A 27,168-nucleotide genomic window follows, 5' to 3' on the forward strand; every position below is an offset into this window, starting at 1 on the left:
ATAGGTTTCGTGAACTATTATCGTAAATTCATTATAGGTTTCTTACGAATTACGGCGCCGCTTAATAAACTCATAGAGAATGGCGGTAAAATCCCCATAGGTGGGCGAGCATAGTACAAAGCTAAGTCGGTCGAGATATAGTTGACGCCGGAAGCGTGAGATACGTTCCGATCGTTAAAGAATTGCTTTATAACTACGCCGATTCTTAGGCATTTCGATCTCGAGAAGCATATTTAGGTCGAAACAGACGTATCTAGATTCGTAATTACTAGAATCATTAGTTAACCGCATAAAGATGCGAAAGACAAGGTGCAATAGCACCCGGTCGCCTTCTTTTCCCGTAAAATGGCGGATATAGAGACGCGTTATAACACGCACGACCAGGAACTACTCGTAATTATTAAGAGTTTCAAGCAATGGCGACATTATTTAGAAGGCTCCATATATTAGATTGAATTATTATCGGATTACGTAAATCTACGTTACTTCATGTCGACTAAGGTCCTTAATCGCCGACAAGTACGTTAGGCTAAGTAGATGTTAATATTTAACTTTAAAATCTTATATAAAGCTAGAAGAGAGAATAAAGTAGATCCTCTATTACGGCGTGAAGATTACGAGAAATCGTCGTAGAATGACGTAGATAGTTGGTGTAATTTAGACTATACTATACTATAGATACTAAAAGACTAGTTATCTAATAGAGTGCCGGAAGCCAGGACACTTTCGGCGACTCTCCGCGGGAATTAGAGCGGGCATTAAGTAATCTAAACTAATGTCTAAGAAATAGAGCAAATCCTCGAAGACTTGATTAAATCTACCTAGAATTCTGATGTATTAGCAAAGAAAGTCATGAGTATAAAGGGAATGGCTATAGAACCGCCGTAGTTATTAAGGTGGGAACGACGATCGGACGCGATCTACTTCTAAGGCCGACTCTACGTGCCGGAAGGCGGCTTACGAATCGATGTTTTAAGGGAACAGCACGATTACGCGTTAGTAGGGCACTTCGGCGTTATAAGGACGGTCGATTTAATCCGAAGGACGTACGACTAGCCGGGTCTTTATAAATATATAAAAGACTACGTAAAAACGTGTAACGTTTACCAGCATACGAAAGTATATAGACACTTACTATATAGCGAATTAAGGCCATTACCTATGCTAAAGGAAGCATGGAAGGAATTATCGATGGATTTCATTATAGATCTACCCCTAAGTAAGTATCTTAGGCATGTTTATAATAGTTTACTCGTAGTTTTAGATAGATTTACGAAGATATTATACTACATCCCTATAAGGAAGACGATCCAAGCACCGGATCTTATAGATATACTACTTCGTGACGTAGTTCGGCTCTACGGTGCGCCGAACGGCATAGTTTCGGACAGAGGTCCGTAGATAACGTCTAAGTTTTAGAAGGATTTCTACTATACGCTAGGAATCAAGCGGAAACTTAGCACCGCGTTCCACCCATAAATAGATAGGTAGATAGAGCGGTAGAATTAGATAGTTAAGGCGTATTTACGCGCATATTATAACTATAAGCAAGATAACTAGGTAAGGTTAGTCTGTATCGCGGAATTCGCGTATAATAATAGCCGACATGCGTCGACCTACGTAAGTCCGTTCGAAGTAAACTTCGGTCGAAACCATAAAGCGTAGTTTATGGGAACTTAGTGTAAATCAGAGTAGCCTAACGTTAAGGCGACGGAGATTACGATAGAACTATTCCAAACGCAAAGAAGCGTTATAAAGTTATTATAAGATACTATAGATTATAGTAAATCGCACTATGATAAGGGCAGAAAGCCTATAATCTTTAATATTAGAGATAAAGTTTTACTAAATAGTAAAAATATTCGTAGTATCAGGCCGAAGAAGAAGCTTAACTATATGATAATAGGTCCATTTAAGGTTACTCGTGTAATTAATGACTAGGTATATGAGTTGAAACTCCCTCCCACGTTAAAGATACATAATATGTTCCATATTATGCTTCTCGAGCTATTCCATGCCTTATCGTTACCGGATCGTTCTAAATAGACGTTATATAAAGTAGTTATATAAGGAGGTGCGGATATCTACGAAGTTAAGTAGATACTAGGCCAATAACGTGCCGAAGATGGCACGTGGCTATATAAAATTCGTTGGAAAGGGTATAATCCTAACGAAGATACTTGGGAACCCGTAATATACATTAGCAAAGCAGCGATGTTAGCGTATAAGTAGCGATTAGCAAAGGAAGCCGCGGAATCGTAGAGAATTATACTAAAGTACGGCGATTCAACGTTTTTTAGTATAGTTCGGCGCCGAGGACGGCCGCCTAAAAGGAAGAAGATAAAAGAGACATAGATCTTTAAAACATTCCAAGGAATTAAGAAACTTCCTTAGAAAGTTCGAACTTAGAACTTTAAAAAATTAACTAAAAAAGAGACTTAGAAAAATGATTTACTAAGAGAAATGGACATCGAAAATCGGTGCCGATCGGTATAGATCGGTATAGATTACTAAAGAGATTAAAGAAGTTATTATCAAAGAAAGATGAAATTAAGGAAGCTGAAAGAAAATACGAAGATCTATATAGATCTATATAAACTCGCACTAATCTATCTAGAAGAAGCAAGATCGCTTTAAAATTAAAACTGAAAAAACCAAAACGCTAGATAAAAGAGACATATTAGTACTAATTGGTGTAGATCCAAACCGATTAAGTCGGAGTAGGAGTAGAAGTACTAATTACCGCGATAGTTACATCTAATTCCTTCCGCTGGTTCTTATTTAGTATAGTGTAGAGCTTTATGATATAAGTCTCTAGCCTTTCGTTCCGACGCTATAAATTCTATATAGCGCGCCTTATAGCTATGAACTCCTCTATAGAAACCTACGGAGCGGCGGAACCCGGGACGGAGAGGGACAGACCGGCACGGGCACGCTAAGAATTATATAAATCAGCGAAAAGATTCAACGATCGGTATAGAACCACATACCGTTGGTATAGAAACTTCTAGATTAGAGCCATCTTCCCTAAATTTACGGCTCTTTAGCACGCGCGAGGAAGGAACCTTAGCCTTTTTACTAGAACCTTTTCTAGGAATTTTAATATCGCCGGTATATAGAAAGAAGTCCGAAGTAGTAGAGATTTTAGCACTATTATAGAGATTAATACATATTAGTAAGAATCTATAACAATTTAAGAAAAACGATATTACCTAGTAATCGCGGTAATAATAGCTATAGTAGATTCTAATAAACCCTTACGGATCTTATTAGAATCGTACTCCTAGGCGTAACCCTTACCTTAGGTATATAGCTCGTAGAAAGCCTTCTCTAAGGCGTTACGATCGGTAGTACCACGCTCCTTATTAGTAGGGGTTACTAGAGGCCTAGTAGTAATCTATACCGATATAAGTAAATCTACGTAAAGTTCTTCGAACTTACTTAAATACCTATAAGTAATGACGCTTCTTAGTTATATAAGTGCCGTATATTATAGATTTAGTACCGCCGTAAGTAATGTATGACGGAAAGCGACAACCATAATAATATATAGCTAGATTATTAGAGCCCGGCCTAGGTCGGGGTAGATTAATAGCTTTCGACATATCGGTAATATATGCGAGATAGGGATTATTTAAAGGCGCCTATTTCCGCGCCGATTACTTTAGAGCGTCAAGATTTCGGGAAACTATATTATGATTATTATTGATTTATGCGGATTATTGCGAATTATGTTATTACTAGCTAAGGACGGCATGAAAATTAGTAAATTGCGTAAATCGCACTAAATAGTAGTAAATCTATATAAATCTATGTCTATAAGGATCGGGTGATATACCTAATGATCTAAAAAACTCTATAAAGAGTTGAGAAGTTTTTTAAAGAAAGGAATATTTCTAAGAAAAGATTTTGATATAGGTAGCACCTAGGCTTACCTAATCACATCACGTGATACGCTAGGCCTAATTAGGTAATCTTACCTATGTAAGAAGTTAAGATAGATAAAATCTAGTTTATTAGGAAAACGCTTGTATAAATCTTAGATCGGTGAATATCGGTAAGTATCTAAGACGAAGCGTAGAGAACGACTAAGGTCTTACGAGACTTAGGATAGGGATATAGGGATAGGTAACGATCTAGGTCGCTAAGGGTAGCTTCCTAGAGGGAAGGGATAATTATTAGGACTTAGCCTTAGGTAGGACTCGATCTATATATACCTTAGCTAATAGGGTTAGGAGGTGACGTGAAGGGCGGTAAATAGTTACGTGCTAGATAGATCGGCGTCCCTTTATATATATACTCTCGGATTCCTACCGAAAGGGTTCGGTAGTAATTCGTTCTATGATAGAATATACCCCATTGTTCCATCTAGCTATACTACTATCCAATAATCCTATTCTTACAAATATACCCTATTATTCTATCTAACTATATGTAAAGAGTGAAGACGTAGGATAGTAGTCTAACAGTTTATAGAGAGACATAGGAATGTATTTATAGGGTAGTCTCACTCTTATACGAGGTTGATTCCTAACGAGTAGGAGTCGGTTTATACGGTCTACTTATATAGTGACCTCGCTTAACTTAGCTAACTCGACCTAGCTCTGGCCACTACGTGGCTGCATGGATTAGAATAGTCCATATAGGTCCGTTATGGTTCCCGTCCTAATAATATCCTTCTTCTTTTTATGCTTCGCCCTAAAGTACTTAAGTATATATAATCCTAAGTCTCTATAATCCATCGTGTATCTATATATCCGTGACTAAGTTTCTATGACGTCATAACCATCCTTAATATAGGTAAACTCGAGATTCTAGTTCACTTTTACTAGTTTATGTACGCGCTTATCCCTTACTTTGTGGCTACTACCTAGGACACGTGATTACCACTCTGGTCGAGCATATATTTAGCTTCGCTCGCCTTTGATTTTATTCTCTAGTATATCCACCTCGCTCTCAAGGTAAGTCGTTAATTCATATACTATCTTCCCTAGTTCAGGTTTAGAAGGGTCTATTATGGTCCATTCTTATTAGAACCGGTCCTATATGACCCATTCGCGTTATTACGGTCACTGATTTAGCTTTATTAATTACCGTTAAGGGTGGACGAATATTCCTTCCTTAGATCTTTAGCTAACATGTATATATAGATGTCTAATACTAGTCCTATCTCTAAGCCTACCTCCTCCTCTCGTAAGACTCGCTCTAAAGGCATCGCCTCCTCCCCGGCCACGCCGGCTAAGAAGTCTACCCATCGCGGTAGTATAAAGGCGCGCTCCAAGTCGGAGAAGAGAGTAGCTAGGGCTGCTACTACTACTTCTACCTCTACCACTAATGTAGCCACTAGTCGCTCTAATCCAGGTGATCCTAGTACTGAATTTATGGATAAAGCGGTCGTAAGTTCTCCCCTCGCTCTAACGCGTACGCCGCCTACTCTACCTCCTCTAGAGGATGAAGAAGATCTCGTTATAGATAATGATCGCGAGCCCTCGCGCTCACCCACGCCGCCGCCTCGCCGCTCTTTCTTCCGGTCTAACATAGACCGATTTAGTCGCTCTAGGTCCTTTTAGAACCTTAACATCCGCTCTAAACCCCAGCCTACTAATAATAAGGCCTAGGTCGCTGAGGATACTAAACGTGGTCGCGGTTTACGCTATAGGAAAACGGCGAACTACGGTTTAATATACTATAAGTGTATTAAGGGCCATGCGGCCGGCTCTAAATATCTCTTTCGCTCTAACTCTAGCATTAGCTACTGCTCTACTAACCGCGACGGGCCTATACGCCCTATCTTTACTCTGCCTACCCGCTGCCGCCGCTATGCCGTAACTAGTAAGACTTGTCTATAGGTAAGTATAATAGGCTATCTTGGTCTAGTGTAATCTAAAGTTATCCGCGCTGATACATTCTTAGGTTCCTATGCGTATATAAGATATATATAATGACCTTCGCGTCCGCGAGACCCTCGGGGGTCCTTATAGCTATCTACCTACTATATAGAGGGAGTTTAGGGAGCGCTATAAGCTCTTTCTAGAGGTTATTAAAGTATAAGTTGCGAACACGTTAATTATTTTTAATACCTATTAATATTTCTAGCCGCCGCGAGATCCCTAGCGCCTAGGCTACCCATTCTAGGGAGTCTATTCTAGCCATAGAGGCCGTAGAGAGGATTCGCTCTATCCCCCCCTATCCGTCTCGCGCTACTAACGGATCTCGTAAGAGGTCTACTATTTCTCCCTCTAAGTCGCCTCGTAAGAGGGTATATATTCCCTTCTAGATTATTCTAGATCGTATTAGCTAACTTTAGACCCAGTCGCTGCGCTCCGGTGCTTAAGGCTCTTCCCTCTAGGCTCTAACGGATCGAGTTATTACTCTAGAGGCTAAGGTCGTCGTCCTCCGCCGCTATATCGTGCGGTTAAAGAGAACTATACTAGAGGTTAGAACGGATGATGAGATGGAGGAGTAGCTCTATGGTTCTGGCTCTATGGGTTTGGCTCTGTATATTAGCTCTATGTATTCTAGATCTACTATAGGTGGTGCGCGCCGACTCTATTTACCTGGCTTTTATCCGTTTTAGTCCTTTTTAGACCGTTTAGATACCCGTCGGCCAGTTCCTAGTAATTTAATTCTTAACTTAACGATATTATATGTGCGCTCGCTTAGCTTATAACTATCGGTTTCTACATTCTAATTTTCCTTGAGTTACCTAAGTGTGGGCACCGCATATTAATTGGTTTATCTCTATGAATTCTATTAGAGCACCCGAACTAGTAGCCTAGTAGTTATTAGTTCGGGTACTCTAACCTTTTGTATTTCGTGTTAAGAGTTTAATTCTATGGTGGGGTACCTTTTTAGGTTCTTGGTCCTATATTTTTCTCGTGTGCAATAGTCCATGTTGGTCCATTCTAGACTCTTCTATGTTGTTCTATTATGGTGTATCGCGTCGCGTTCCTGAAATGGTTATTTACGCTTTCTTCGCGTCTGGTAACCGTGCGACGCTTGAATTATAGGGCTGCCATATAGAGTTTTCCTAGTGCGCGTCTAGATTTCCTAGTTTGGCACTTCGTTCTCTACGGTATCCTTCTTCTTTTTACAACGACCGCGACGTCGCTATACTTACATTAATAATACGCTATTCTATACCTTTTGCTTATACGCAGCCATTACCGAACTTAAGATATATACTACTGGTTCCTAGGTGTCCTCGTCCTCGGTGTAGTCCTTCTAACGGATTCTGTATTTCTAAATACCGTCTTCATCGATTCTATGTTCGATAATATGGTCCACTTCGAACACGTCTAGTCTATCTTAGGGTATAATAGAGTATAACTACACGTTCGTGCGGCTATACACGTTAGGTCGAAATCTTTCGAGTAGTAAGACGTGGAACACGTTATGGATTCTTATATCGCTTCCTAAGTCGAGCTCGTAGGCTCTTATACCGATATAACGTTTGATTCGGAAGGGACCAGCCATTTTATAATCGAGCTTCTTATTTACTCGCGACGTTCGTATATTACGGACGTTAAGAAGGACCTCGTCGCCCTCCTCGTACGTCTAATCCTTAGCTAACCTATTATAGTACTTCGTATACGAGTCGTTTACTTATTAGATTATAGCGCGATAGTTACGTGCGGTTTCGAAGATTTTAATCGCTAATTCCTAAGCGTGGACGTTCACGTCTATTATTCGATTAAATTAGACCGTCTAAGGCTTAAAACCTATCCTTGGACTGCGTTCGAGGTTCGCCTAGAAAGGTATAATACCTATCGTGCTATAACGACTATTATTATATACGAACTCTACTATACTTAGTAGAGAGGCCTAGTCGTCCTACTCGAAATTATAGAATACGCGTAGGTAGGCCTCGAGCGTCTAGTTCTATCGCTCTATCTAGCCATCCGTCTAAGGATAAAATACTATAAACATGTTTCTATTCATGCTTACCATTTCGTAGAATAACGTCTAGAATTTAGACGTGAAGGTACTTCCTCGGTCCATAACGATCCTTTTTAGTATACTATGGACCTTAATAATCTCGTTCTAGAACACCTGCGCTAGTTCTTTAGATGTAATCGTCTTCTACACCGGGATGTACCTAGACATCTTTATAAGTCTATCCACGATAACAAGAATAGAATTATAACTCATCCTAAGCATCTCGCTTAGAGATAAGTTAACTATAAAGTCTATAGTAACGTCTTCCTACATAAAGAGGGGGACTAAAAGAGGCTATAAATTTCTATATGGCTTATGCCTAGGGGCCTTCGTTCTTTAATAAATCGGATAAGTAGCTATCTATTCTTCGACGTACTTAGGTATATCTTCCTAAAAATAGTACTAATGAATTAAGCTTAGGGTACGTATATACCTAAAGTATCCTACTAGGTTAGCGTTATAGTATTGGCTAACTACATTAAATCGCGCGTTACCCGTCGGCATATAGCACTTTCTATTATAGTAAAGTAAGCCGTCCACGAAGGTCTACTTATAGTCTACTTTAGTCTATAATAACCTATCTTACTATATTTTATATAACTTTAAAACTATCGGGTCTATCTTCTATAGATCCACGATTAACTAGGCGAGGTTAATTAGATATTCACGCCGGGTATTGTCGCCCTTCCTAACAGCGCCAATAAACGGCCTACTAGGGACTTCGGTACCGCGTCTTTGGTCACCGGCTTCGGTCTTAGAGATTTAATCACCGGTATCGACGTTAGTATCTCGCTAATCGCCTAATAACTTAAAATCCAACCTCGTCCTTAAGAGTTAGGCCTATAGCTACTCTAGGACCCTATAGCTACTATGATCCTAGGCGCCTTCTTCATAGTTAGGTCTTCTTAATATCCTATTAGCTAGGTTTATACTTCTAGGTCGATGGTAGATTATAAAGTGAAAGTTCGTAAGCTACTTAGCCTATCGAACCTATCGACGGTTTAAAACCGTCGTGCTTATAAACCCCTTTAAGTTATAGTAATTAGTTAGTAACTCGACGTTATGTATAGCACCTTTAAGATAATATCGCCACTATTTAAACGACTCTACTATTACTAGTAGCTCTTGGTCATGGATAGTGTATCTAGTCTTAACATCGACTATTTTACGCGAGAAGAACGTAACTAGATGCCATTAGACCTTTTTAGACTTAGTTGGTCTAGGCTAGGAGAGAATGCCTAAGATTATAAATCCTAACGCGTCGGTTTCGACGCGGATAGGTTTGGTCGGGTCGAAGTACACTAGTAATAGAGCAGTTATAAATGCCTCTTTAATTTTCTCGAAGGAGGCCCTTTCGCCTTCCGATAATTCTATAGGCTACGATTTAATATTACGCTGTTTCTATCTACCGCGGACCGTAATAGACGAATCTATGGTAGTAGTGCGCGTGTTAAGCGGTGCTACTAGCCGGGAGAAGTACTTAACGAATTTTCGGTAGTAATTGGCGAATCTAATGAAGACACGTATATCTCGAACCGATTTTAGTTTAGGCTAGTCCACGATAGTAGCGACCCTGTCCCTTTCTATGGTTACACCTTAATTAGTAATAACGAAGCTAAGGAAGTTAACGTGGTCCTAGTGGAACTTATATTTAGATAGCTTAATATATAGCTTATGTTTTTCTAGCCTATCTAGGACTACGCGTACGTGCTAGATATATTCTTCTTCGTTATCCGAGAAGATAAGGATATTATTAAGGTATACGATGCACGTCGTGTTAAGTAGGCCTACTAGCGCGTTATTAATGTACGCTTAGAAGGTCCCTAGCACGTTAGTTAGTCTAAAAGGGACCACTATGTACTTAAAGTGTCTATAACGGGTCCTGAACGCCGTTTTCCACTTATCGCCCTTCTTAATACGTAGGCGGTGGTAGGCGTCGCGTAGATCGAGCTTGGTAAAGATCTTCATGCGCCCTAGTCTATTAATAGACTCGGAGATAAGAGGTAGTGGGTAACGATTCTTTCGTATGATATTATTTAGGCTACGGTAGTCGATACATAGACGGAGACTCCCATCCTTCTTCTTTATAAAGAGGATTAGGGCTCCGGCTAGGGATATACTAGGCCTAATCTATTCTCGCGTAAGGTTCTTTTCGATATATTCTCGGAGGACCTATAGCTTAGGTTCTAATAGAGGGTAGATGGGTCCGTGTAGAGGTTATTAACCGTCCTCGAGGTCAATAGTAAGATTAGTAGGTTGGTATTAAGGTAATTCGGACGAGTCAATCGCTAACGCGACATATTAGTACATTTTATACTAATATGGTAGGTTTTCGTCTACTCTAATACTAAGCTCTCTATTTTAAGTGAGTGAGAGGACGTAGATAGTAGAGATTGCCTTTTCGTAGTCCTTCTAGAATTATTCGTCGTCGACTAGCTATACTAGGTTCCATTATAGTAGGTACATGCGCCAGCTAGCTGTTTTCTAGATAAAGTCTAGTTTCGGGTTATGTTTTTCGAGCCACGGCATACTAAGAATCATATCGAAGGGGCTATCTACCACGATAAAGGTTAAGTAGCAGGGTTTCCACTTCCCCCCGCTGTCCTAGATACTATATTTAATAGTATAGGTACCCTACGATTTAATGGGACTATCGATACCATGGAAGGTAGCATCTATTAGTACTTGAATATCGACGTTAAGTTCTCGTGCTCGTTAAGTCGATATAACGTTAGTGGCTAAACCGCTATCAAGTATTATAGTCCAATGTTATCCACGGGGGACCTCGATGGGCCTAGCCTATAGTTCGATATACTAGTTAGCTGGTTATCCCTCTATTTTAGTTACGCCTATGAGTCGCGAGGGTTTCTTGTAGGCAGTTAGTTTTTTATATTATATACCGGGTAGTTAGGCGCGATGTGTCCTAGCTGCTAGCACTTATAGTATGTAACTAACTTAGTATCTATATTAGTATTCGGTGGTTTCCTAGAGCGGTACTCGGGTACTATATGGCCTATCCTACCATAAGTATAGTAGGTGACTTTAGGTCGTTTATACGAGTCGTTTCTCGCGTCTCGATATATCGACTAGTAGAAAGATCCGCGGTACGGGTCTCGTCTTCTCGAGTTCGTAGAGTAGTAGCACCCACGAGGTGTTCCGCGCGATCTATTACTAAACCGGTTCTCTTTAGACGATTTCGCATTAGGTTAGATTAATAGGGATAGTCGTGCGCCTATACGACGTTAGTTATTCATTATGCGCCAATGTCGTTCTACGAGATTCGCGAGTGCCTAAAGGTTGGTAGGGATAGACGTTATAAGGTCGATACGTTCCTTTATACTTAGGTTAAGGGACCTTTTAAAGTCGTCGCATTATCGAACCATGCGATCTTCCTCGGCTTCTCTCTAGAGAGGTCGGAGGTATTTAAGGAGTTATAACGGGGATTATCTTTCTCGCTATTAAGTCTTAAAGATATAGCTCTAAGCCCATTCGCGTCGCTCGGCTCTGTCGCCAAAGCATTAAAGGAGGAATTCGGTGAACGTATCCTAGTTATACGCATCCTTAGGGTGTTCGATTCGATATACCATCTAACGTTTAGATAGCGTTAGGTCTAGGTAGTTCTATGCGAACCTAATCTTATTACTATCGTTCGTGAATAGGTGGAAGAATCGGCTATACTAGTAAGCCTATTCGTGAAAGCTCCTCCTGGTTTTACCGTCGAAGTAAGGTGGTTTCTTAGGCCGAGGCAACTAGAATAGTAATGGACTTGGTTAGACTGTTTCGGCTTAAGTTAGTCTATATTAGTATAGGTTAGTTACTACTAGCACTAAAGCGCGTAGTGCGGCTTCGAGTCTAGCGGTTCGTCCTCGCGCTTTATCGAGTTCGCGAAGTTACTATTTAAGCTACGCCTAACGCTACCTTTCCGTGTATAGCCTAGTATACACGTTATCGTGAGGCGTGGTTAACGTTAGTCGGTTCTAACGAATTAGTTTATCAACGTTAATAGGGTCTGGTCTTATAGTAAGGATAGGTCTAGTATAGTGTGAACTGGACCGCGATGGAGTATAATAGACTCCTTCCTTATTATCTAGGTAGTCTTCCACGGTTACACGGAATACCGTACTAGTTATTAGTGCGATAGCTTATAGGGTATACTCATCGGTGGAGGTGGTCGTAGAGAGACTATTCTCCTCATTTAGGTTTAGGGAGAGTCTCTCGTAGGAGGTCGTGCCACGGGTATTATGGCGTATAGTAGGAGCTATCTCTATAAGCTACCGTCGTGCTATATAGAGAGGAATTAAAATATAAAGAGTAAAGACGTAGGATAGTAGTCTAATAGTTCATAGAGAGACATAGGAATATATTTATAGGGTAGTCTTACTCTCATACGAGGTTAATTCCTAACGAGTAGGAGTTAGTTTATACGGTCCACTTATATAGTGACCTCGCTTAACTTAGCTAACTCGACCTAGCTCTAGCCACTACATGGCTGCATGGATTAGAATAGTCCATATAGGTCCGTTATAGTTCCCGTCCTAACACTATACTACTATCTAATAACCCTATTCTTATATTTAAATTACTCCCTATATAGTACTATAGTTAAGATAGTCTAACTAGAACCGAGAAGGTTAACACGATCTACTATAGGGATAAGTAATACTATATTAAATAATAGAGATTCTCTATAATTAGTATTAATCCTAGCTATTTCTAACTAAGAAGTAGAAATATTAGACTAAATTACGGAGCTTTTAGATAAAGAAATAGTAGATACGCTAAGTAACTTCTAATAATATAAAGCCGGATAATAAGTCGTAGCGGAGCCACGTAAGGTATTATAATAAACTATTACTAAACTTTAGGAATACGTCGCGAATTAGACTTAAGAGATTTAAACTCTTAAAGAATAGATAGAACGCGCGAAACTCCTTATAAAGAGACGAGAACTTAAGGAGTCTCTTAAAGAACTACGCCGAACGATAGTAGGTAGACGACTTCCTATACTAATTTAGGCGGAATTAGTTTACCTACCATTAGAGTTATAATAATCTACCGTATACCCGGCCGCTTCGTTACCGATTTACTCTACTCCTTCCCTAGATATACTAAAATCTAAAGATCTAACTATATTTATAGAGAAGAACTAAAAGGAGTAGAAAGACTAGAAGAGAGACTACAAAAAGTACTTCCTTAATAACCCTCTACTCTTTTCTACTAAAGTATAACATATTTCGTTCGGAGAACGATACCTAGACTTATAATCCCGCGATTAATAGAATAGATAGAAGGAAGTATAGCTACTATCTACGATAACCTAGGAATATTTAGCTATATTTATACTAAATACTCTCGGAACGGATAGAGAACGTAAAAGAAAGGCACTATCTAAGTTAAGAAGTGTAGTATAACGACTGAACTAGATATCTACTTAACTACTATAATACCTCTAAGACCTATAGAATAATATCCCTATACTATAGGAAAATATTTATATATTCTAGTTTCGCGAAGTACTACTTCCGTTAATCCGCGAAAGACTAGAAATAGTATTATTAAGTTTTAACTATCTATATAAATTAGAGGAGAAAGCTAATAAATACTACTATATTCTTAAGAAACGCGGCTCTCTAGGTAAAACTAACGAACCCTATATAGATTAGAAACGAGGTCGATTAAATACGTTCGATTAAGAGTAACCTTACTATAATTAGCGCTAGAAGAGCGTAAATCGGGGTAGAAACGCGTTAAGAGAATACTAAAATAATTAAGGCGGTACTTCTTAATATAGAAAAGGATAAGGTATAGACTTAAATATAACGCCTATTATAAAATAGTAGGATTATAGTATACTTCGTTACTATAAGTATAGAGAAATAGAATATATTTCGCCTAACTATAAGAATCTAAAAAAAGAATAGGCTAGTATATAAGATCTAACCGCATTCTTAGCTAAATTATATATACTTAGGAGAAGCTATAGCGCCTTCCGGCGAGTAAAGATCTAATATTACTAAAAGTATCGTTATCTATAGTAAATAGTAATAAAACTATATAGGCCCTCGTAGATACTAGTATAGAAGATAACTATATTTTATCGATTCTTATAAAGGAGTATAGATTATCATATAATCTTAGTAAAGTTAGCTAAACTATTATAGTTAATAGATATAAAGTTAGAACTTTAGATAAAGCTATAATAAATTATAAAGTTCATAACTTAAAGATAATAAAATAGTAGATATCTAATAAATTTATCGTAGCTAATATTAGCTAATAGAATATAATTCTAGGGATGCCTTAGCTTAGACGCCTAAACCCTATCCTTGATTTTTAGAAGGAGATATTAACGTTCCGATAATACTATAGTAAATTATACTAGTAAATTATAACTATTAGTAAGGAGGCATAGAACCTCGCTATACGGACCTAATTATTACTAATCTATCTTATATCCTTATTAATTATTAATAAAGATAAGGATAATAGTAATAATTAGGGCGAAGACACGCTATCTAACGTATATTCGTAGTATGCGGATATATTTTTAGTAGGAGATATATTACTTCTCCCTAATCACGGGCTATATAAGCTAAAGATTAAGCTCGAAGAGGGAGTGGACGTCCCTTATAGCCTACTTTACCTACTTTTAAGACTAGAACTTAAAGTTCTTTATAAATATATTAAAGAATACCTTAGAAGAGGCTAGATACGTTATAGTACGTTATTAGCTAGTATATCTATTCTCTTCGTAAAGAAGAAAGACGGAAGTTTATATCTATATATCGACTATTAGGTACTAAATATAGTAACTAAGAAGAATCGTTATCTATTACCGCTAGTTAGTAAATCTTTAGACTAATTAATAAAGGTAAAGTACTTTATAAAGCTAGATTTATAAGATATATATTACTAGCTTTAAATTTATCGTGGAGATAAGTGGAAAACCGCATTTCGGACTAGATATAGTTATTTTAAGTATACTATTATGCTATTTAGGCTAATAAATACGCTAGGAGCGTTTTAAGGATATATTAATACTATACTTATAGAATTACTTAACGTGATTTACGTAGTTTATCTCGATAATATACTAATTTACTCCGATAGTATATAGGATTATAAAGAACACGTGAAATTAGTACTAAATCGTCTAAGGTAGTATAAACTCTACGTAAAATTATCTAAATATAAGTTTTACTAATAAGAAGTTAGGTTTCTCGGCTTTATTATAATATATAGCGGCCTAAAAATAGAGCTAGAGCGTGTAAAGACTATTATAGAATAGCTAGAACCTACTACTATACGTTAAATTAGAATATTTATAGGTTTCGTGAACTATTATTATAAATTTATTATAGGCTTCTTATAAATTATAGCGCCGCTTAATAAACTTATAGAGAATAGTAGTAAAATCTCTATAGGTAGGCGAGTATAGTATAAAGCTAAGTTAGTTAAGATATAGTTAACGCTAGAAGCGCGAGATACGTTCCGATTATTAAAGAATTACTTTATAACTACGCTAATTCTTAGGTATTTTAATTCTAAGAAGTATATTCGGGTCGAAACTAACGCGTTAGAATTTATAATTACTAGAATTATTAGTTAACTATATAAAGATACGAAAGATAAGGTATAATAGTACCCGGTTACTTTCTTTTTCTATAAAATAGTAGATATAGAGACGTATTATAATACGTATAACTAGAAACTACTTATAATTATTAAGAGTTTTAAGTAATAGCGATATTATTTAGAAGGCTCTATATATTAGATTAAATTATTATCGGATTATATAAATCTATATTACTTTATATCGACTAAGGTCCTTAATTACTAATAAGTATGTTAGGCTAAGTAGATATTAATATTTAACTTTAAAATCTTATATAAAGCTAGAAGAGAGAATAAAGCTAATCCTCTATCGTAGCGTAAAGATTATAAGAAATCGTTATAGAATAACGTAGATAGTTAGTATAAGTTAGACTATACTATACTTTAGATACTATAAGACTAGTTATCTAATAGAATACTAGAAGCTAGGATACTTTTAGCGATTCTCCGCGGGAATTAGAGCGGGTATTAAGTAATCTAAATAAACGTCTAAGAAACTAAGAAAACCCTTAAAGACTTAATTAAATCTATCTAGAAGTCTAATATATTAGGAAAGAAAGTTATAAGTATAAAAGGAAGTACTATAGATCTACTATAGTTATTAAGGTAGGAATAATAATTAGACGCGATCTACTTCTAAGGCTAACTCTATATACTAGAAGGCGGCTTATAAATTAATATTTTAAGGGAATAGTATAATTACGCGTTAGTAGGGTACTTTAGTATTATAAGGATGGTTAATTTAATCTAAAGGACGTATAACTAGCCGGGTCTTTATAAATATATAAAAGACTATATAAATACGTATAATATTTACTAGTATATAAAAGTATATAGATACTTACTATATAGTAAATTAAGGCTATTATCTATACTAAAGGAGGTATAGAAGGAATTATCGATGGATTTTATTATAGATCTACCCCTAAGTAAGTATTCTAGGTATATTTATAATAGTTTACTCGTAGTTCTAGATAGATTTATAAAGATACTATACTATATCCCTATAAGAAAGATAATCTAAGTACTAGATCTTATAGATATACTACTCTATAATATAGTCTAGCTCTATAGTATACTAAATAGTATAGTTTTAGATAGAGGTCCGTAGATAATATCTAAATTTTAGAAGGATTTCTACTATATACTAGGAATTAAGCGGAAACTTAGTACTACGTTCCATCTATAAATAGATAGATAGATAGATAGAGTAGTAGAATTAGATAGTTAAGGCGTATTTACGTGTATATTATAACTATAAGTAGAATAACTAGATAAGGTTAGTCTATATCGCGGAATTCGTATATAATAATAGCCGATATATATTAATCTACGTAAGTCCGTTTAAAGTAAACTTTAGTTAGAACTATAATATATAGTTCTTAGAGACTTAGTTTAAAGTAGAATAACCTAATATTAAAGTAATAGAAATTACTATAGAACTATTCTAAACGTAAAGAAGTATTATAAAGTTACTATAAGATACTATAGATTATAGTAAATTATACTATGATAAGGGTAGAAAACCTATAATCTTTAATATTAGGGATAAAGTTTTACTAAATAGTAAGAATATTTATAGTATTAGGCTAAAGAAGAAGCTTAACTATATAATAATAGGTCTATATAAGATTACTCGTGTAATTAATAACTAGGTATATAAGTTATAACTCCCTCCTATATTAAAGATATATAATATATTCTATATTACGCTTCTTAAGCTATTTTATACCTTATTATTACTAGATTATTCTAAATAGATACTATATAAAGTAGTTACGTAAGAAGGTATAGATATCTATAAAGTTAAGTAGATACTTAGCTAGTAACGCGCCGAAGATAGTATATAGCTATATAAGATTTATTAGAAAGGATATAATTCTAATAAAGATACTTAGGAACCTATAATAAATATTAGTAAAGTAGTAATATTAGTATATAAGTAGTAATTAGTAAAGGAAGCCGTAGAATTATAGAGAATTATACTAAAGTACGGTAATTTAACGTTTTTTAGTATAGTTTAGCGCTAAGGACGGCCGCCTAAAAGGAAGAAGGTAAAAGAGATATAGATCTTTAAAATATTCTAAGGAATTAAGGAACTTCCTTAGAAAGTTTAAACTTAGAACTTTAAAGAATTTAACTAAAAAGGAGACTTAGAAAAATAATTTACTAAGAGAAATGGATATCGAAAATCGGTGCCGATCGGTATAGATTAGTATAGATTACTAAAGAGATTAAAGAAGTTATTATTAAAGAAAGATAAAATTAAGAAAGCTAAACGAAAATATAAAGATCTATATAGATCTATATAAACTTATACTAATCTATCTAGAAGAAGTAAGATCGCTTTAAAATTAAAACTAAAAAACTAAAAACACTAGATAAAAGAGATATATTAGTACTAATTAGTATAGATCTAAACTAATTAAGTTAGAGTAGAAGTAGAAGTACTAATTACTATAATAGTTATATCTAATTCCTTTCGCTAGTTCTTATTTAGTATAGTATAGAGCTTTATAATATAAGTCTCTAGCCTTTCATTCTAATACTATAAATTCTATATAGCGCGCCTTATAGCTATAAACTCCTCTATAGAAATCTATAGAGTAGTAGGACCTAGAATAGAGAGGGACGGACCGGCGCGGGTACGCTAAGAATTATATAAATTAGCGAAAAGATTTAATAATCGGTATAGAACTATATACCTTTAGTATAGAAACTTCTAGATTAGAGCTATCTTCCCTAAATTTATAGCTCTTTAGTATATATAAGAAAGGAACCTTAGCCTTTTTACTAGAACCTTTTCTAGAAATTTTAATATTACTAGTATATAGAAAGAAGTCCGAAGTAGTAGAGATTTTAGTACTATTATAGAGATTAATATATATTAGTAAGAATCTATAATAATTTAAGAAAATAATATTATCTAGTAATCGCGGTAATAATAGCTATAGTAGATTCTAATAAATCCTTACGGATCTTATTAGAATTATACTCCTAGGCGTAACTCTTATCTTAGATATATAGCTTATAGAAAGCCTTCTCTAAGGCGTTATAATTAATAGTACTATACTTCTTATTAGTAGAGGTTACTAGAGGCCTAGTAGTAATCTATACTAATATAAGTAAATCTATGTAAAGTTCTTTAAACTTACTTAAATATCTATAAGTAATAACGCTTCTTAGTTATATAAGTACTATATATTATAGATTTAGTACTACCGTAAGTAATATATAATAGAAAGTAATAACTATAATAATATATAGCTAGATTATTAGAGCCTAGCCTAGGTTAGGGTAGATTAATAGCTTTTAATATATTAGTAACGTATATAAGATAGGAATTATTTAAAGACGTCTATTTCCGCGCTAATTACTTTAGAGTATTAAGATTTTAGAAAACTATATTATAATTATTACTAATTTATATAGATTATTATAAATTATACTATTACTAGCTAAGGATAGTATAAAAATTAGTAAATTATATAAATTATACTAAATTATAGTAAATCTATATAAATCTATATCTATAAGAATTAGGTAATATATCTAATAATCTAAAAAACTCTATAAAGAGTTAAGAAGTTTTTTAAAGAAAGGAATATTTCTAAGAAAAGATTTTAATATAGGTAGTACCCGGGCTTATCTAATTATATTACGTAATACGCTAGGTCTAATTAGGTAATCTTACCTATATAAGAAGTTAGAATAGATAAAATCTAGTTTATTAGAAAAACGCTTATATAAATCTTAGATTAGTAAATATTAGTAAGTATCTAAGACGAAGCGTAGAGAATAACTAAGGTCTTACGAGACTTAGAATAGAGATATAGAGATAGATAATAATCTAGGTCGCTAAGAGTAGCTTCCTAGAGGGAAGGGATAATTATTAGAACTTAGTCTTAGATAGAACCTAATCTATATATACCTTAGCTAATAGGGTTAGGAGGTAACGTAAAGGGCGGTAAATAGTTACGTACTAGATAGATCGGCGTCCCTTTATATATATACTCTTAGATTTCTACCTAAAGGGTTTAGTAGTAATTCGTTCTATAATAGAATATACTCTATTATTCTATCTAACTATACTACTATCTAATAACTCTATTCTTATACTTAAAGTCTTAATCCTATACTTACTTGCTAAATAACCTTAATAAATATACTCTAAATACTTATCGGACTTTATAAATACCGCCCTATAGATTAAGCTATACTTCTTATAAAATAAGTAAGGGAAAGGTATCTCGTTACCCTTATAATTAATTAAAATAGATAAAGTAACTCTCTATTTCACCGGATTAGATTTAGAAGGCTTAACTAATTTTATAACTCTAGATATAATAAAAGAAAAGGAAGAAGGGCTCTTTACTAAAGAAAGTTAGAATGTCAGGCACGTGAGGAGCACGTGGCCTGCCAGTTGATTATACATGTGTGCAGCAGTCGTATATAAGCAGTGTGCTCCACCCTTGAAGCAGTAGCTTCAAGATTCGGTCCTTTTGGTGTAGTTGGTTGGTGCGTGGAGCCCGCCTCCTTACATAGAATAACCCTCTACTTATAAGTAGCTATAGAAGTACTTTAGAACGAAGTACCTTAGAAGGGGTATTATATAATAAACTACTAGCTAGAGCTATAGAAAGATATATAGACTCTAGTACGAGTAGTATAAGAGATAGTATAATATATAGAAGAGGGGCCTATAATATAATAGATAGTCTTAGGTAATAATCTAAGACTAAGGTAGATATCTATAGGGAGAGCTAATTATAGATACTTAGAATAGATATTCTAAGTAGCCTACTAGATAATTAGAAATAGAATATTAGTATTCTAAGTAGTATACTAAATACTTAGAATAAGTATTCTAATTAGCGGACCTTAGTAGAACTATATAGACCCTTTAGACCTAATCTCTAGAGATAGTTCTATAGTAATTAATTTAAACTTATACCGATATAATTACTACTTTACTTACCTACTAGCTAGTTACTATTTATACCCTATTAATACTTACTATAAACCTACTTATACTCCTCTAAGCCTTCTAAGTACCTTTATCTATAGGAAAGCTAAGATACTCTATGGAATAGACTACTTTAGAGATAAGCCGCGTTCTTATTAGAAAAGGTTTATTATAATATAGAGATAGAGAGATAATAGAGTAGTAGAATTAAAGTAAAACTTTAATAAGATTAATAAGATAACTAAGTTTTAGAGAAGGGACTTACTTTTATTAAAATATAATAGTTTTTATTAATAAAAAGGTATTTTAAGGCTTTTATAGTAAAGTACTAGGCTTATAATCTATTATAAGTAGAAAGTAGACGTGATTAAGGTTATTAAATATATTCTATAAGTATATAAAGAACTAAGTTCTAGGAGATAGAGTCGAAGCTATTTAACCGTTTAGACACTAGTCCCATTTAGGAAACAGTGTCCCTCACTCAAAGTGCCTTCCGACAACAAAGTAGAGTGCATAAATGCTCAATACTGTAAATACGATCCATGAGGATCAATCGTAATGCTAGAAACATTCTGATGGTGTTGCTCGGAATGATACTTTAGATACAACGGGAATCGGATGGTTGTCTGTTATGCGTTCTTCATATTTGGCGCCTGACCGGACACGAGCCTTTCACAGAGTGGCCACCTTCGCGATCGACGACTTCATCGTGCCACAAGATTGCCAGACGTCAGCCACGTAAAGCCAAAGAACGCTGATATCAATAGTGAAAACACTTCTACGGGCTGTGATTGTGTGGAGTGGAGGAGTGTTTTTAAGGAAATCAGCTTCCAAGGTATCCATCTTATTTGGCTAGTCCGCAGTAACCTAAAACAGATGAGCGCCGCTTAAATCCGTGTACTCGCAGTTGAGCTTCACATACACCAAAGTAGGTAGCCGTTGCAGTACAGAGAAAATATATGTCTTGGCTCAACTTCCTTGTCGTTGACGCAGTCCATCCATGCTGGTGACTCAGGATTTCTCAATATGGGAGCGAATCAGTCCTCCAACACAGGCAGTGCGGGCGCGTCGCAAAATGGTGGGGAAGTAAAAACCAGTTATTACGAACTGCTTGGCGTAGAACGTCAGGCTACAGATGACGAGTAAGATGGGAATAATATTCTTCTCATGTCTGCTCACTCCGCTAATGTGCCAGACTCAAAAAAGCGTACCGCCGTAAAGCGCTCGAGCTACATCCTGATCGTAATTATGGCGACGTCGACCGAGCGACCAAGCTTTTCGCAGAGATCCAGGCCGCGTATGAAGTCTTATCTGATCCCCAGGAACGCGCATGGTACGACTCTCACGAGCAAATCATACTACGTGGGGGTGAGCCCACTGATGAGGGCAACTACGAAGCAGATTTGGGGATAACTTCTGCAGACGAAGTCACTGCGTTGATGCGCAAATTCAACCGCAATGTAGACTTTAGTAATTCACCCAGCGGCTTCTTCGGATTCCTGCGAGATATTTTTGAGAAATTGGCAAAGGAAGAGATGGCTGCAGCGCATATGGTCGGCGGGCAGGCGAGGGACTATCCCTCGTTTGGACACAAAAACGACGACTACGATGATGTTGTGAGGGAGTTCTACGCCGTTTGGATCAGCTTTGCAACTCTCAAGACATTTTCATGGAAACACAAATATCGAAAGTCAGAGGCAGACGATCGCTGGCAGAGACGTGCTGTAGACAAGGAAAATGCAAGATTAGCTGAGCAAGGGAGGAGAGAATTCAATGAGGCGGTGAGGACATTGGTGGCTTTTGTAAGGAAGCGCGATCCCAGATACACGCCAAATACGCAAACAGATGATGAGCGTGCCAAGGCTATGCGGGATGCTGTCAAGGCTCAAGCTGCGCGACAGAGAGCGCAAAATGAAGCTTTGAAGAACCAAGCTATCCCAGAATGGGCAACAAGGAGAGCGCCTGACGAGCTTGAGGAGAGTGAGGAAGAGGTGGTGGAGGAAGAGCACTTCGAGTGCATGGCATGCAAGAAAACCTTTAAGAGCGAAAAGCAATGGGATGCACATGAGAAAAGCAAGAAGCACCAGAAAGCAGTCCAAACCCTGAAGAAGAAAATGCGGAAGGAAAATGCTCATTTCGGTTTAGACGACGACTTCTCGAGCAGTGGTGGCGTAGTCACTCCAGTCGAAGTAGAAGCTGAAGACTACGAGACCGCGAAATCCGTCATTCACCCACACGCAAACAGAGACGAGAACAAAGACGAAGAGACAGGTGAAGACCTTGCTGAGGTCCTCGAGAATATCTCCGTCGCATCGCAAGTGGAGAATCATGGCACAAAGGTCACTATAGAAGGCGAAACTACCATCAATTCGCCCACGCCAACTAGCGCAGACCAAGCCAACGACATTGAGGACTTAACAGCCGCTCAAGAGTCAGACTCCGAGCACAGCGAGCCGGACAGCTCTGAGCAAAACCACAAATCTGGCTCAGAAATGCCAGTAATAATGAAAAAAGATAGCGACGATTACGATATTTCAACAGTCCCGAGAATGGGTAAAGCTGCCCAGAAGCGGGCGAAGAGGGCTGCTAAGCAAGCAGCGACTGATGAGGACGAGTTGAGGCATAAATGTGCAGTGTGTAATACAGGTTTTCCTTCGAAGACAAGGTTGTTCCAGCATATTAATGACTTGGGTCACGCGGCCCCTGTAACGGCGACAAAAGGTGCAAAAGGTAAAGGTGGTAAAGGTAAAAGGAAATGACATTTCAGAGTTGTTATTCAAAAGTGATGCATTGAATTAGCAGGGTGATTCCTATGGGCATAGCGTGGCGTTGTGAAATATGAGCATTAGATAGATGAAGGCAGTATTCGATATTTAGACGGCTCATCTCTTTCGAATACAACTGTTTGCATGCATAAGCCTTGACAAGTCGTCATTGTTATTGGAACGGCTAGTCGTATGGATCCCGCTTAGGAACTATTTCCTAAACCTCTGGGTCCCTCGTGCAACACTTTCATTTTAGAAGTCGCATGCATACGCAGGTTACAAAGATCCGTTCCTTTACGACGTTTCCTGCCACCACACCTGCTAACACCATAAATCAACAACGCTCTTATGCTGCTGCACCAGGTCGCGCGGCCTGTTGAGGGTTAATCTTCTTGCCATCCTTGTTGAATCGAACACGTGGAGGAGGAGCGCGGTTGCGGCGGCCGACGCGGGAGCGAACACTGTTGGGCACATTATCAACTAATGTCCAAATTTCATGGTCGTTGCGTGCTTTGCTTACCGAACGATCTTGCCGTGGATGGCACACGATACGCAGTACTGCAGCTTCAAATACATCTTCGGCACGGTGTATTCAGGGTAGACTGATGCCTCAGAAATATCACCTAAGGAATCCCTTACATTAGCCTCGGTTTCTCTATTATCAATGCGGCGCCACCCCTTCTGTCCATTCTTCGTAACGTGGAAGATCAACGCGCTCGAGTGCACCTGAGACATCTGAGACATCGCGGGGGTACGTACGGATGGCAGCAGACTCGACCATGTTCCTTATCGTGAATCGCTTGATCGCCTTGTCTTTGGGTGTGCATCGCGAGCAGTTGGAGCAACGAATGGGCTTGACATGGCCGCGGCCCTTCTTGTTGCGGCCGCTGACGTCTCATTAGCTTTTCGTTCCTCAAATGTGATACCAAAGGGTGGTCCACATACTTGGATGCACGCTTCTTAACCATGTTGACTGATGGCTAAATTTAAGGTTAGTTGAGGTCGAGTTGTCCTGTCCTGGATGTTGGTACCTGGTTGATAAGTAGTGAGGTCGAGTTAGTGATGTGCGTGTTGTGTCGCTCGTTCGCCACGGCAAAATGAGGTGTGGGCCGAAGAACTACCGGTTTGAGACAGGTGCGAGGAAGTTACCGAAAAATCACCGAGTACGGATCTTATCTTTACTTTTAGCTCTGCTCTAGAACGCCCCCTTCACTGAGTTTGACTACGCTATAATTCGACGAGCGAAGTTCGAGGTCTTCAATTGTGTCAGAGTTTCATAACGAATGATTGAGCGTGAACACACAACACCAAATTCTTCGGATGAAACCTCAAGTAGACGTGGTGAACTAGTGGTGGTACCTTCCCATCGACAAGTTTCGGAACTTATCGGCGTGATTGGCCGGCTCTAAAATCTCGGACCCTGCCAGTTGTTTTGCTGACCCTTGACCGAGCAACGACCTGAACCCCGTACACACTTGGTTCCACTAGCCACTGATTCCAACGACTTCTTCACATTCGAAGTCTTACGAACCTCATAACTTGCAAATATGTCCGCAGCTGGTGCAGGAACCTTCAGAGGTACCCCAAAGAACTCGAGAGCTCCAGCACCTTTTCCTAACAGTCCCTCTGGCATTCCTCGACCGAGCCACGACCAGCACCCTTCGCAAAGCGATGCAGGATCCACATTGAGTGCCAGCAGAGCGAAGCAGTCAAAGCGAGATGAAGTGAGATGAGCTTCCTTCGGACTCCTGACGACCTGCCTGGCTAACTTCATCGCTAGGCAATCCGTCGAAAGATCGAAACGGATTTGAACAAGAAGAAGCAATCCCGCACAACAGTTCGTCCTAACCGAAAAGCCCCTCCCGGAACTGTCCTTGCTCTCAAGCCAAGCCCCGCTCTACAGATAAAACCTAATACAACAGTTGCAGAAGCTGCACAGTTGATGGCAGCGAAGAGAGAAGATTGCGTACTTGTCACGGACGACGACGAGCGCATTGCGGGTATATTTACTGCTAAAGATCTTGCATTCCGTGTCGTAGGAGCTGGAATCAAGGCTCGAGATGTCACCATTGCAGACATTATGACCAAGAACCCCCTGTGTGCCAAGACTGACACCAGTGCCACTGATGCCCTTGATCTAATGGTCAGGAAGGGCTTTAGGCATTTGCCTGTCATGGATGAGAACCATGATATCGCAGGCGTACTCGATATTACCAAATGTTTCTACGATGCAATGGAAAAACTAGAGCGCGCCTATAGCTCATCTCGGAAGCTATACGATGCTATGCAAGGCGTACAAGCTGAACTAGGCTCCACACAGCCTCAGCAGATTATTCAATATGTGGAGGCACTACGATCGAAGATGTCTGGCCCAACTTTAGAGTCTGTTTTGACTGGCCTGCCACCAACGACTGTGTCTGTACGCACATCGGTCAAAGAGGCTGCAGCACTTATGAAAGAGAACCACACCACAGCAGTCTTGGTACAAGATGGAAGTTCTATCACTGGAATCTTCACGAGTAAAGATGTCGTTCTGCGTGTTATTGCTGCTGGACTCGACCCAGCAAATTGCAGCGTCGTCCGTGTGATGACCCCACATCCCGACTTTGCACCAATGGATATGAGTATCCAGGCTGCTCTGCGGAAGATGCATGGTAAGATTAAAGCCTCCCACTATGATAGTCTGGAATACTGATCGTTTCTCAGATGGTCACTACCTTAACTTGCCTGTGATGAGCGAGCATGGTGAGATTGTTGGAATGGTTGATGTGCTTAAGCTCACATACGCCACGCTTGATCAAATCAACTCAATGAGCACTGGCGATAATGAAGGTCCCGCGTGGAACAAGTTCTGGCTCTCGCTCGACAATGAGACCGAGTCTGTCATGTCCGGCGACGGGAGTCGTCTTCCCCAAACGCCCGACCATCGTTCGCTCATATCACCAGAGCACGGGAGACCAGGCGGTATGCTGGACCGCGGCGATAGTGTGATGCCAAACGAATCTGCATCGCATCATGGTGCCGATTCTCCTCCACAATCCGCGATGGGTGGACCTTCAGCATCTATCGAAGATTCGCCATTTCCTTTCAAATTCAAGGCACCAAGCGGACGCGTACATCGTCTTCAAGTTGTAGCCTCTGCCGGTATCGAAGACTTATTCAATCGTGTAGCGGGCAAGCTCGGGGGAGAGGCCGACTCTATTGGGGGTGTTCCAACATTCGAAGATGGGAAGATGAACACTGCAGGTTTCGCGCTTAGCTATCTGGATAATGAGGGAGACCAGGTCTCGATTACGACGGATCAAGATCTTTTGGAAGCCATTACCATCTCACGCCATGCTCATCGCGACAAGGTCGACCTATTTGCCCACGATCCCAATCAGCCAGCATTACCTGCAACGCTTGACCCTCATCCAGGTCTGCCCAAACCACCCACTCCACCTGAGTCTGTCATGAGAGAACGCCGAAGAATTCTCGAGGGAGACGACGATGAAGAGGAAATTGAGAGGCATAGGCGCAAAACTGCTCAGCAATCGACACCCAAGGTTGAAGAGCAGCTGATTGCGGGCGTACCGAACGAGCTGTTGCTACCTGGTGCTATCGTTACGTTGGCCGTTGTCATTGTGGGAGTTTTCACATTGAGTCGCTCCACGAGCAGGTGATATCTGAACCTTGCGCTCAGTCGCCTTGGTCGACCAGTCATCCGCATTTACAATTTGTGCGTCTAATATCCCGTTTCATTTTGTAGCGTAGTATTTCACATAGTAACGCCCTAGTAGCGCATGTATGTAAATATATGTTTACTGTAGGAATTACTATACTCTATAGTCCACATATATAGTCCACATATGTTTCAGGATTTAATATTTTACCAGAGGAGAACTC

At 38.4% G+C, this 27,168-nt stretch overlaps 3 protein-coding genes across 3 annotated transcripts; 2 read left to right on the top strand and 1 right to left on the bottom strand.

Moving 5' to 3' along the window:
• Window positions 1-21,200: 21,200 nt before the first annotated feature.
• On the top strand, window positions 21,201-23,412 carry EJ05DRAFT_476443 (DnaJ-domain-containing protein). The gene is made up of 2 exons (XM_033744034.1): window positions 21,201-21,660; window positions 21,714-23,412. The coding sequence occupies exons 1-2, from the start codon at window positions 21,545-21,547 to the stop codon at window positions 23,275-23,277; spliced, it is 1,680 nt and encodes a 559-aa protein (XP_033600634.1). The 5' UTR covers window positions 21,201-21,544; the 3' UTR covers window positions 23,278-23,412.
• Window positions 23,413-23,453: 41 nt separating this feature from the next.
• Window positions 23,454-24,625, bottom strand: EJ05DRAFT_380188 (ribosomal protein S26e). The gene is made up of 5 exons (XM_033741221.1): window positions 24,466-24,625; window positions 24,229-24,295; window positions 24,043-24,170; window positions 23,804-23,906; window positions 23,454-23,744 (listed from the first exon to the last, which is right to left on the bottom strand). Exons 2-5 carry the CDS (start codon window positions 24,249-24,251, stop codon window positions 23,630-23,632), a joined length of 369 nt encoding a protein of 122 aa, XP_033600635.1. The 5' UTR covers window positions 24,252-24,295; window positions 24,466-24,625; the 3' UTR covers window positions 23,454-23,629.
• A 205-nt stretch (window positions 24,626-24,830) lies between these two features.
• On the top strand, window positions 24,831-26,945 carry EJ05DRAFT_439452 (CBS-domain-containing protein; the record flags this gene model as incomplete). Its single annotated transcript, XM_033741877.1, has 3 exons — window positions 24,831-25,007; window positions 25,064-25,937; window positions 25,990-26,945. The coding sequence occupies 3 exons, from the start codon at window positions 24,831-24,833 to the stop codon at window positions 26,943-26,945; spliced, it is 2,007 nt and encodes a 668-aa protein (XP_033600636.1).
• Window positions 26,946-27,168: the final 223 nt, after the last annotated feature.

The sequence above is a fragment of the Pseudovirgaria hyperparasitica genome, assembly GCF_010093815.1.
Source record: "Pseudovirgaria hyperparasitica strain CBS 121739 unplaced genomic scaffold EJ05scaffold_8, whole genome shotgun sequence".
Classification (NCBI taxonomy): domain Eukaryota; kingdom Fungi; phylum Ascomycota; class Dothideomycetes; order Acrospermales; family Acrospermaceae; genus Pseudovirgaria; species Pseudovirgaria hyperparasitica.